Source organism: Amblyomma mixtum, chromosome 2 (genome assembly GCF_055824585.1).
Source record: "Amblyomma mixtum isolate Tamu chromosome 2, ASM5582458v1, whole genome shotgun sequence".
Classification (NCBI taxonomy): Eukaryota; Metazoa; Arthropoda; class Arachnida; order Ixodida; family Ixodidae; genus Amblyomma; species Amblyomma mixtum.
The window spans coordinates 233,614,984-233,627,805 of NC_143013.1; the positions used below are offsets into that span (position 1 = coordinate 233,614,984).

A 12,822-nucleotide genomic window follows, 5' to 3' on the forward strand; every position below is an offset into this window, starting at 1 on the left:
AGCCGTGACTGGTAAAACAATAACCAGAAAAGATGAAATCGTCAAAAAATATTGAAACCACCTCATGTAACCAGAGGACAACACGTGCTTACAAAAGTTTATTTTCCGAACTCAAGGACTCTCCCCAGTAGGTTTGAAATGATAACAGTAACCGTCTGCTCGGCAGAACATCCAGTTCTTATAATCAAACCTTGATAATATTCCATTTAAATCAGACCATCGTTATATTCAGGTTAGCTAGTGACAAGTACAGCAGTGTCTGAGGCCTCGCTGAGTGAGCAGTGAGGTGTTTTTTTTTTTCTAATGAATTGCAAGGAATCAAAGATTTATGACCTGGAATAAATAGGCGCCGTTGCACACACAGGAAGACCAAGTGTACTAGAGAAAGTACAGCATCATATAATTCATCATAGCGCAAAACAAACAAACGTGCCGTACATTCAAAGCATCAATTGTTTACTCTCGTCTTTGGTCGTGGCTTGAGGAGCGTATGTTTTCTCGATGAATTCGGCCCTCGCTTCTCTTCTGCTTCGATGGAGGTTGGGATCCATGTTTTTTGGTATTGGCGCTACCTTGAGGGTCTTGCGAAGCTCGTCGGGGATCGTTGCCGTCCTCGACATTTCTCGCATCTGCTCGCGGTATCCGAGCCTCTGCAGGAGCGCTCTTCCTGTAGCGCTGTAGCGGCGGTGGTCGATTCGTCTTTACGCGAAATGACCAGCGCGTCTCTCCGAGGCTGCACAGCTGCAGAGTCCGAGGAAGTAGCCGTTGCTCTAGCGGTGGCGGAGGGCTATAGAACCGGGCGGTCACTAACAATACTTACGGACTCTCAAACAGCCTGCCGAAATTACATGAATGGCAGGATAGGTCGTCACGCGCTCCGTATACTCCTCGCAGCGAGTGACAGAATTAAAAACCGGGAAGAACAAAACGACAAGATCCTACACAAAATTGTGTGGGCACCGGGGCACACGGGGGTTGCAGGGAACCGAGAGGCCGACAGGATAGCTCGAGGATACATTACTTTCCGAGCTTCCGACGAGACCGCGGAACTCGCGCCAGCACCCAGGGAATACTCGGCCATACTACAAAACTATAGAGGCAGAAGAATGCGATATCCCCCACCGCACAAATCTCTCAGCAGAGAGGAAGCTGTCACTTGGAGACAATTACAAACAGGCTCTTTCCCAAACCTACATATCCTAAACAAAATGCACCCTACGATATACACGAACAAATGTCCCTGGTGCGACGAAAAACCTACACTATACCACATCACATGGGCCTGCCAAAACATAGACGTGGTCCCCAAAATACAAAACCCGAGTGCGGAGCAGTGGGAGACTCTGCTGTCCAGCGACCGCTGCGAAGACCAACAAGGTCTGGTACAGCGAGCTCAACGGGCGGCAGTGGCCAGCGGAGCCCTGGACTGAGGGCAACCGACCACTGGTTAGAGGCGGACGACTTCGACAGAGAAGGCTCCGGGGGGTAGAACCAAGACGTCTCTGAAGAAGCCCCCAAACCGCAGAAGAACCATTACTGTAAATAAAGTTTTCCCTTCCTTCTCGTCTTTGGTGCCGCTCTATATGTAAAGCTAGCGTAAGATGTACATAAGCGTGGCCGCAAGAAAATTATAATCCAGCGACTAGCGCTACAGTTCGTGGGAAACAAACAGAGAAGTTTCACCTTGGAAAGAAGACATACTGTCAAGAGAGAGAGAGAGAGAAAACTTTATTACAACAGGAATTCGGGGCACGCCCCAGGGTCCCCGCACGACCCCACTCCACTCAAGTGTTTATGTTCCTAAGGTCCATAACACTGGCAGCCCGGCCGGTGGCGATGGTCTGCACGGCCGGGTCCTCCGAGCGCAGCAGGGTCTCCCAGTCCTCCCAGGTCTTGAGGTTCTCTAGGTCCCGCGGGGGAGGATCCGCCGGGCAGAGGGAAAGGATGTGGAGGGAAGAAGCGAAGGGTTCTGGGCACAGGGTGCATGCCGGAGTAGGGAAGGAGGGATGATAGTGGGCTAGGGTAAGGGGCGAGGGGAGAGTGTGTGCAAGGTCAATTGAAATAGGTCGCGAAGCCGGAGCTTGAATGCGGTCCAGAACCAAGTGCTAGCGACATCAAATTAGTGGTGGAACTAAAGCGCCAAAATGAAATGAGTGGACAAACGACTAGAAGAGGAAAATAATTAGGACATATTTTGTGTTTCAAAAGCATTCAAAAACAATTGCAGTGATTCCTTTTTGAAATGTTTAGTTGTGTGCATTTTGTTAGAAAGTATAGCGCTTGCTTTGTAAAAATTTTATGACAGCGTTCGCTCAGAGCAGCGGCAATGGCAGCGGGACGATGCCAAGGTTGACGGTGCTCTGATGTCATACCCTGGTCCTATCTTTTATGCGAAGCATATCACTAGAGGTACACTACAGCCCTTCGCCGTGGTTACGCGCCGTGCACACCACGTGACATACCACGTCACACATGACGTCACGACAGAGGAAGACGGAGGTACACTACAGCCCTTCGCCGTGGTTATGCGCCGTGCACACCACGTGGTACAGTGACGTCACACCACGTGACACATTGCGTCATGACAGAGGAAGACGGAGGTACAGTACAGCCCTTCGCCGTGCACAGCACGTGGTACAGTGACGTCACACCACGTGACACATGACGTCACGACAGAGGAAGAAGGAGGTACACTACAGCCATTCGCCGTGGTTACACGACGTGCACACCACGTGGTACAGTGACGTCACACCACGTGACATACCATGTGACACATGACGTCACGACAGAGGAAGATGAGGGTCCACCTCGCGCCGTCGCTTTGGTTGCACGCCGTGCAGACCACGTGGTACAGTGACGACACACCACGTGACACATGACGTCACGACAGATCTCTGTCACGCGCTGGGAGAGGGAGAACGATGCCATCGCACAGACACCGGAATGTCCTCGAGCGGCATTCCCGCGCATTTAGAACGCGCGTTCACACTCGGTGTAGGTGAAACGCTCGCTCCAGCGGGCAGGCGGACGCGGCTTCCGTGATAATCCAGGCGCCCACCCACGCGCGTCTCGGGGTTAGTCGGCGTTCCGCTGTAGCCATGCCATTGTCTTCCCCCACGACGAAGGCTTCTAGTGGTTGTATTAAAATGACCAAGTCTTCAACCAAGGAAAGCCATGTATTACCAAGCCTAGCCATCAAAATGCTTCGCATCTGACCAGGGTTAACCAAGTTAAGCCTCAGCCATTTTTTACCATTCTGCTCGCTTTTGTTTGAAACTCGATTCTGCTAGCCCTACTTTTTTCTCGTTGCTTGTTGCTCGAGTTCTTGGTGTGCATCGTTCGCGTACAGTTTCCGCTTTTCCCTTTAACCAGCGCTTCTGTGTAGTTTCGTTCGGTTGGGTGCGGTTCTGTCACTTTTGCCCCAAAAGGGCACCGTCTGTGGCCATGGGGGCCCCCGTACGCAAAAAAGAGGTGTGCGGTTGCACGATGTGCGAGCGATAACCTGTCTGGCGGTGTCACATTTCATCGCTTTCCTGACATTCAGCGCGACACCTGACGCGAGGACGAAGGAAAAAGGCACAACGAGAACTGACTACCTAAAGATAGCGTTGGTGGTCGGCACTCGTCGTGTCTTGTTTCTTCGTTCTCGTGTCGCGCTGAAGCGTCGCGGCGTTCAGCTGTTTATTTTTCCCGCCAAGCAACACGTGACACTGACGTCACAAATATGACGTCACTAAAACACGTGACTTTAACGTCGCGTTTATGTTTCAATTATGACGTCACTTTTTAGTTGTCCACGCATTTCGAAGACGGCGCTGGCTGCGCACCATGAGCCGCCATGTTTTGAACGTATGGGCTTCTATGCAGCCTACCCTACCATAGTACATCTACCTTGGTGTGTGTCTGTAATCTGCGCCACAGTGTTGCGTGTCTGTTATCTAGGGAGGGGTGGGGGGTAGAGCTGGCGTGAGGCTCTGTATTCCTGCGTCAGCTCACTGAATGAGTGCATGCGCTCCTTCGTGAGGAAAGGCGACATCTCGCATGACCTTTCAAGCACGCTGGGCGCTAACCGGTTGATGTCAGGAAAGTTATTTCTTTGGATTCAAGTACGAGGTCGATCCCAAACGGGCCAGACCTTCCAAAAATTGGCCTACAGGTTCATTTGAGGGCCCCTTCCCACGGTAATCTTTAGTAAAAGGCGAAAGATTAATACGTGGGCTGAGAAGAGGCCTGAGCGATGACTACCGATGCCGGCCGGTGAACGGCACCCAGGGCGGCCCGGCAAGGAGAGCAAGTGATGCAGCTTGTGGTGGACAAACTTTCTACGTAAGGCATCAGCACCCGCAGCACCGGCTCCATCCACCAGACCGGAGAGATATCGGATCGCGACTCTCTTAAACAACGTGCGACGAAGGACCCGTCTGTAGGCTTCAGTGTACAGTTTTAATACGTGTAACTGCGAACAAAACCGAGCCCATTCGAGACGGGGGACGAGGATGGGGAGAGAGAGAGTGAAAACGAAGGGAAAACGCAGTCTCCAGCGTGGCTGCACAAAAGGCGGTGAAAGGAGGGGCAGCACACCCCTCTTCTCTAATAGGTGTGGCCACAGCCACGTGGCGACCCTAACAAAAGCCACAAAGTCACGCATTTAGCATAGATTTAGCTACGGATGGTCTCGACGAGCGGGCTTCGAGACCGGCCGTGATTCAACGCAGCCGGACACACAAAAATTCTAAAATGTTTTTGAGGTATGGAAATGACGCAGTAACTGATACACATATCTCGGTGGACACCCTAACCGCCCCGTAAGGGAAGGAATAAAGGAGGTAATAAGGAATAAAGAAGAAAGGAAAAAAAGAGGTGCGTTAGCGGAGGTATCAGGAATAATTTTGACCACCAGGGGATCTTTAATGTGCACTGACATCGCGCAGCGCATGGACGCCTTTGCGTTTCGCTTCCATCGAAACATGGCCGCCGCGGTCCGGTTCGAACCCGTAGCCGGACAGGCTGCTGCAAATACGGTAACACGTTACCACTGCTACCGTTGCCAGGCTTCCCAAGCCACGTTTGCTGTGTAACCGTTACCGTAGTTGCAGTGTTTACTGTACGGTGATGTTAAAACTCGCTTACCAGATTTGCCGAAACAGCATTGCAAATGCTAACGTAGGCTACAAGCAAACACTTTCCGGGAAGTTACGCTGTGGTAGCATACCGATGCCGTATTAGCGTAGACGTATACCCATGCGTATCTTACCGGACTCCGGCTGCGCACGCGCAGAGGCCCCACCTGGCCCTATCCATGCCACTTCGTATGCGCAGTCGGAGTCCGGTAAACCGGCATACGTCTACGCCAACAGAGGCTTTTAGTAGAGCGTACGCAGACATACGCAGAGGCATAGCGAACGCTATAAAATAGCGTCCTTCGTACTGTGCATGCGCCAAACGCTATTCCAAATCGAGGTTTAACGTACGTTCGCGTTACGTACGTTGTTTTTCAAATTTAGTCTGCGTGCTCGAGCTTACGCTAGGAAAAATAGCGTTGTCAACATGGCAGCGCCCACATCACCCGCTTCGGAGAGAATTCATCAATGCTTTGAGTTTTTAGGCGTATTCGTTGCGTTTAAATAGAACGAATGAGGGATAAACTTGCCCTATTTTCGATTCTGTGTAACGATACTGCCGTTCTTAACCCTAACAAACTCCGCCTACTGTGGATGGGCTTTATTTGGATTTTTACGCCGAGGTAGTCATGGTATTGCCAAAGGTAGTCGTTTCGGTGGTAGGCAGAGGGGTCCGAAAGAACTCGACATGATTTTATTGAAAACCTTGCTCGGATCCTTTATCTAAATAAATTAGGCCCTGGCCCGACTGAACTGGATGGATGGATGGATGGAAAAAACTTTATTGTCAATAAATTGGTGTTCGTGACCCTTACGGGTCACTGGGCGCCGTGGTCGATCCTTGGTCCAGGATGCCGCACTTGACTGCTGCCATCTTGGCTCGGCGCACTAGGAATCGTTGCGCTTCCTCGTCCTCGCTAGCCAGCAAGTGCTCCCACTGCATCACACTCGGGTTTATTCTTGGCTCTAAGTCTGCCTTAGGGCAGGTCCATGTGATATGTTCTAGTGTAGGTTTACCCTGACACCACGGATATTCGTCTGCATATTGTGTAGGGAAAATCTTGTGTAGTTTGTGAAGGTGTGGGTAGGTACCGGTTTGTAGTCTGCGCCAGTCTACCGCCTCCTCTTTGGTGAGCCTTTTGTGCGGGGCTGGGTAGCGTTTCCGCTGACCCCTGTAATGATCGAGTATATCTGAGTACGTGGGGGTAACTGGGTCAAAGGTGCCTGTGGTGCAAAGTGCTGAGTCTGCTCGGTTGACGTATCCTCGAGCTAACTCGTCTGCTGCCACGTTGCCCCTCATCCCCTCATGTCCCGGAACCCACACTATACTATGTTTAGTGTTTTTGTGTCTTCTCGTCGTGTGTAGAATATGATTGGCGATGCTGTCGATCCTGCCTCTTGTGTAGTTTCTACATGCTTGTTTGGAGTCCGTCACTATAGTGAGGTTGTGTCCTGTTGCGTTGCCGTGCGATATTGCCAGAGCAATGGCCATGGAACTGTGACGCGTGCCGGCGTTCTGTGCGAGCCGCGTGAGACGCGTGCCGGCGTTTCGTGTGGGCCGAGTGAGACGCGTGATGTCGCGCCAAGTGACGTCTGGCGTGGCTCTACAAAAGCGAGCACCTGCATGAGCGCCGCGGGAGAACGCATCTCAACTGTTGCCCAATAAGGTACTACGCAGTGTTCTATCGCTTCTTACTTGCCGGAACCCGCGAACACTACAACTGGCGACGAGGATGGTGGAATCAAGGCAAGACGCAGAAAAGAAGCGCTGAAGCTGGACAACGAAGTACCGCGGCAATAGTCTGAAGAGGAACGCTGGATTCAACCGCACCTACGACGAAAGGCGACAAGACGTCTGAGATGGCAACCTCCAGTCAGATTGGTGAAGTAGAAGCCTTCGACGAAACTGTGAGTGACTGGCTATCTTACGAAGAACGTCTAATTTCCTTTTTCGCGGTGAACAAAGTTCCAGAACACCTCAATGTGCATGCTTTGCTAAGCGTCATTAGGCTGAAGTCATACAGCCTTTTGAAATCTCTGACCGCACCAGATAAGCCGTCAGAAAAGACGTTCAAGGAGCTAACTGAATTGCTTCGCAATCACTTCACCCCGAGAATGTCTGATCGGAGAGCGAGCAAAATTTCACAGAAGATGTCAGCTGCAACATGAAAGCATCGCACAGTACGTAGCCGAGCTCAGAAAACTAGCTCAGACCTGTGAATTCGGTGCCTTTTTGGACGAATCACTTCGTGACAGGTTTGTGTGCGGTTTATTCCGCACCGACATTCAGCGATACTTGTTTGCCGAAGACAAAACGCTGACATTCCAAAAAGCTTTTGAGTGCGCACTTGCTTTAGATGAAGCTAAGAAAAATGTTCAAGAAGCGCACGATAGAGAAGCTGCCGATGACTTCCACAAAATGAGCGCTGAAGACGGAGCCAAAACAAAGCATTCTTTCGAGTGTTATCGCTGCGGCTCTGACAAGCATTTTTCCCGCGCCTGTCCGCACATAGCAGATAAGTGCACGAACTGCGGCAATGAACTGCGGCAAGGAAGGCCGCGTTCAGCGTGCCTGCCGTGGTCCCAAGCAGTATCCAAAGAGTTCATGGAAGTGGATACGCACTCTTGAAAGTGTCGACACGGGAAACATCCATACGCTGCCTCAAAGAACCCGGCTCCCCATCACCGTCGATGTCGAAATTCAAGGTGTACCATTGCGAATGGAATTAGACACAGGCGCTACAGTGTCTGTAATATCAAGACAGCAGTTTGAGAGTCTTAGACCGCCTTTAAAACTCGACCCGACGGAACTCCGACTGAAAACGTACAAAGGGGACGTTATCCAGCCCTGCGGCGTTTTGAAAGCAACCGTAAGGTACAAGGATCAAGTCGGTGACCTTCCGTTGTACATCGTAGACTACGGCGGACCAGCTCTTTTAGGACGCGAGTGGCTCGAAACTTTGCGTCTGGACTGGGACGAAATCTGCCGTTTGCACAAGCTGAACAGGTTTTGGTGCGCAATTTCAGGAGCGGACCAAGATGGCTCGAAGCAACTATCGTGCAGCGTACCGGGCCAGTGTCGTACGAGGTCAAGGTGCAGACACCCATTGGATCCTGCACGTGGAGGCGACACAAGGACCATTTGCTATGAGCCTGAGCTGCGAACACGCCGTCACCATTTGAGGTGTGGGAGGAGACCGACATCTGTTATCCAGAACTTTCAGATTGTCCGCCACCCTCATCAACCGCTGTCTCCGCAACTAGCCCTGCACCCGTGGTCAGCGGAAACAGCCCTGCGAGACGGTACCCTCAGCGAGTCAGGAAGCCGCCTGACCGATAGCAGCCATCGTGACTCTCCAAATTGCGGTAGAGGAAGTGACGCATGCCGGCCTTCTGTGCGAGCCGAGAGAGACGCGTGGCGGCGTTCTGTGCGAGGCGAATGACACGCGGGCCGGCGTTTCGTGTGGACCGAGTGAGACGCGTGATGTCGCGCCAAGTGACGTCAGGCGTGGCTCGACAAAAGCGAGCATCTGCATGAGCGCCGCGTGAGAACGCATCTCAGCTGTTGCCCAATAAAGTACTACGCAGTGTTCTATCGCTTCTTACTTGCCGGAACCCGCGAACACCACAAACTGCATGTCTACGCGATGTGAACTGGATAACCTTGGCTAAGTGCGAAAAACGTGTCGCAAAATATTTTGACATCTTAACACCAGATGGCGCGACTGCGGCCTGCGCTGTCGTTGCGTTTGGGTCGGCATACGATAAACTAAAAGTGCTCACGCGATTTCCACTCTAACTACCGGCACTTTCTATCTACTGGCACTTCGTAAAACGCAATAACGACTACTGTTGACTAAATAAGGAAATATATTATTTTGTTTGTTTTTTTTAGACGTCGGCCAGGACCATGCATGTCGTAGGGGACTGATGGTCAGGTTGGCCCGGCCGAATCCAATCCAATGCAATCCATTTGAAAACGACGGAGCTTTTTAGGCTTAGACACGCCGCAGCTATAGTGTGCTACATACGGCAGCCGCCAAACAAAATGAAAAACAGGGCCAATTCATTACTAATTATTTGTGCTCTAGGTGACGCAGGGCAGATCGAAAGCACCATGCGTCATTTATAGGTATGAGCACGCCAAAAAACGCTAACAACGTCGAATGCAATCTGAAGCGGCCGATCGACCTTGAGATCGCTATGTTGTAACGCTAATCTCCTTCGTGCGTAAGGGAATTTTATCTGTAGGCTAGCAGAACGTAGGCAAAAGCTCGGTCTCGGTTAGCGTTTAGCGCGAGCGCATTCAGCATCACGCAATTCTTAGCGTGCTCTATTCCTTTGTGTTCGTCTACGTACGCTACCAGTGTGTTTACGCACGCACTCTGAGTGTAATGAATGCGCGTGCACAGAGTGCGCGTCCGCTACGGGCACGTTACGGGAATCGTCGACAGCATGACGGCGACCTGCTCGCCCACTTCGGATAAATACATGTCGCCGCTTCATTCTTAGACGTGATAGCTGGCGGTGAGAGAGGGAAATGCCAGGGCGAGGGTACTGCGGGTGACCGGACGACGAAGTAAACGCGTTCCTCTCTTAGTCAGCGGCGTACGCTTATTGTTCTTACTTCCTAAAGATATTGAGATGGAATGCCAAATCAGACGAAAGCTTTGGGGTCTTGTCTGCACACCGAGCTGCCTGAAATAAGAAACTCTTCCATTCTCGGTCAACAGATCCTAGGAAAAAGAAAGACTGCGTGGTGAAGCTGCGGGTTGGCGTGCGTGTCGCCGCTTGTTAAATACTACTGCGAGACTCCGAAGGGAGGAACAGTTACAGGAAAACATCGAAAAGAAATAAACCACGGTAGAATTCTGGCTAGAGTTAGGAAAGACATCTGACTCTCTTGAACACGTTATTCTTCTTGAAAATTTCGAGTTGTACCTCTAGCCTAGAGTTGTTCCAGCCTACCAGATCCCGATATACAAAAATTAGCTGTGCGAACTAAGCGAAACAAATCCGAACGAAGTTTACCGTACGCAACAATTGCTGTACCTCTGAAATGCTCGTGCTATTGTCACCGAAATGTACGTCTCACAAACCTACCTGATTCCAAGCTGAAAACTCACTACTTATCGCACATTTAACACTGATAGCATTTCCTCCGCACCCCCACTTTCAGCAGCTAGAAACTGTTCTATTGTAAAACACGTGAAAAGACAGCTGCAGAAAAAAGGGGAACGTCTGAAAACGAGGTCGACGCTCTAAGACTTCCAAAAGAGAGAGGAGGACCGGCACGCCTTAATCAATCTGGTTTTTTCTTCGTAACGTCCTAAGGAAACTCGCATACATGTATCTCGTTATCACTCTGACATGCCTCCCCCCCACCTTTCCCCGTCCAAGATCAGGTTTTATCGCTGAAAGTAAAGCTGATTGGTGGCCTCATGATTCATTCTCGTCACCAGCGGTTTTTCTGTTACGCGTGAAGAGTTTGATGTGCCACTTCATGAGTTCGAAGGGGAACGAGCTTGGTGACTGTTGTTCCAATCATTATTGTTCACTCTGACATTGTGGAGCATATTCCTGTCCAGTTCACCTTGGAGGTTAACGTGGACCGCATTTTGTCAGCAGCAAAGGAGACAGTTGACGAGATGCAGAAGAGGCGCCGAGACCTCGGAATCCGCAAACATGTTATGCTATGGCTCCTATATCGAAAGTGGTCACCGCTACGCTACGAATACTGTGAAGGGAACGCAGGAGGCAGCGTCGCGAACGAAGGCGAATTGGGCAACTCAGCGAGACCTCAAACGACCAGCACCAACGGAAAGAGTCCCGAACAAACAGAAGAGGAATCGAAAGGTAGGTTATTGCTTTCTGAGCACTTGCGTACTATTCAGTGTTTCGGGTAGGATAACGAAGCGTGGGGACCGCAGATTGCGTTCTTTTCAAATATTAATGGGAATTTCGATTGCGGCTACTTCGAACTAACGTTGCAATTAATTTTATCTTCCAGTGTGGTTATGGAGTGACTGCTTTCTTGCTCAACAGGTAACAAGCGGAATAAATGGAATCCGTTTCACGAAGTGTTAAAAAATATACCCTTGCGAACCTCCCGTATTGTCCGTAGATTGCTTCTTCGGTGTGTATTGTTCTGAAGTGGGATCATTGTGTGCAAAGAAAATATGCAGCTCTGGCAAACTGTCGCTAAAATTTCTAACACCGCTGTCCAACTAATACTTCGCACAATTTGCGTGGGCCCTTTAGTGTTGTGGGACTCCGGCGACGCAATATTCAGCATGAAATTTTAGACCAATAGCTATATTTTAATGTCAGTTGTTCTGGTTGATACGACCTTGTCGCTAACGTCCTACGACTCCCAGCATGTCTCCATTTTAATCGAGCTGTGTTCATTAGATAGGATTTTTTTTTGGTGTGTGTGACCTTAGCCTAGCATTATCGCAGTTACCATGATGTTAGGCGGCCACTTATCTGTGCTTCGAATGTCATGTCGCCGTATCGATGGTTTGCATCCTCTTGACCTATGAATGGTTAATGACGCCTTGTTACGCCCAATGGAAAAACGCTTGCAAGCGGTGCCATCTTTCATACGTGTAATTAACCTAAGCCAGTTGCATTTGGCTCATTCGTTCGGTTGCTCTACTCGCACTGCGGCCGCGGTTAAAAGTAATTATCTGCATTCTAGTGCGTGGTATTCTTTGTCATTGCCTGCTAAACAACCTTGCTTTACCATTGCGTAACAGTTGAAGCCGGCAAAAGAGGGAAGCCGGAAAGAGGTTTAGGATGTGACCCTCGTCACTTTTTGACTTAGATAAAAGAAAGTATTGTTTTGTGCAGTTGAATTGTGCGGGAACCTGATCTTTGGTTCTCATCCTTCGCCTGCTTTCTCTTCTCAGATGTGCCTCGGGCCTCCAAGTGCTGTAACCCAAATCTCAGAGTCGAGAACGACGAGGAGGCCGGCCCCTCGGGAATGGGGACCTGCGGTGTCGACACCAATCGTCTCCCACCGACGGTGAAGGAAGCTGGCATGACGGATCCAAGGCAGGAGGAGCTGTTTCGTCCGGACGAAAATGGCATGCCCAAAGACTTGGCCTGGATCTTCGACGAAGCCTGCGGTGCACCGCTGCTCACTCCGATTCCAGACTCGGACCTCGTCTTCCTAGAGCACTGAAAAGCGTAGCAAGACCGCAGAAAAATGCATACTTGCATTGCAATACTATAGTCAACTCGAGGACGTAGCTTAATTTCTATTCAAGTAAGCTCTTGTCGACTGAAAATTGTACGATCGGACCCGTCTTTATCATTTTAGTTGCACTTAACGTTTTCCTTGCGGCGATATTTTGCAAATAAAGCCTATATAGCAGCGCTCAATGAAACTTCTCTAAACGTGTTTTCTCTGTATATTTGTCGCAATGGGAAATACATGCTTTGAAAACATTTTATGACTCTTTCTTCTGAAATATTCGCAAAAGAATAGAAACTAAGTATTTGCCTAATCATCGTAGTCGCACTGCGCTATTGTCCCTCACATTAGAGTATCGTAGCGAAGTTTACAGAAAATGTGTAGTTTTATGCAGAAGCCTTTTCTCAACGCCTCAGATTTTAAAGCGACAGCCTTACTGCTTTGTTACAAGTCTTCACCAGAACCGGTCTCGTCGGAGGCACACCAAGGCAGGTGGCAGTTAAA

The 12,822-nt window shown here is 50.1% G+C and overlaps 1 protein-coding gene, 1 non-coding gene and 1 pseudogene across 2 annotated transcripts; 2 read left to right on the forward strand and 1 right to left on the reverse strand.

Annotated features, from left to right (window-relative positions):
- Positions 1–4,115: 4,115 nt before the first annotated feature.
- Positions 4,116–4,238, reverse strand: LOC149362975 (U5 spliceosomal RNA). The gene has a single exon (XR_016289295.1). It is a non-coding gene; the product is annotated as a U5 spliceosomal RNA (small nuclear RNA).
- Positions 4,239–7,284: 3,046 nt separating this feature from the next.
- Positions 7,285–8,563, forward strand: LOC149362976 (uncharacterized; annotated as a pseudogene).
- Positions 8,564–10,620: 2,057 nt separating this feature from the next.
- LOC149362977 (uncharacterized) lies at positions 10,621–12,482 on the forward strand. The gene is made up of 2 exons (XM_089569848.1): positions 10,621–10,976; positions 12,032–12,482. The coding sequence occupies exons 1-2, from the start codon at positions 10,769–10,771 to the stop codon at positions 12,304–12,306; spliced, it is 483 nt and encodes a 160-aa protein (XP_089425974.1). The 5' UTR covers positions 10,621–10,768; the 3' UTR covers positions 12,307–12,482.
- Positions 12,483–12,822: the final 340 nt, after the last annotated feature.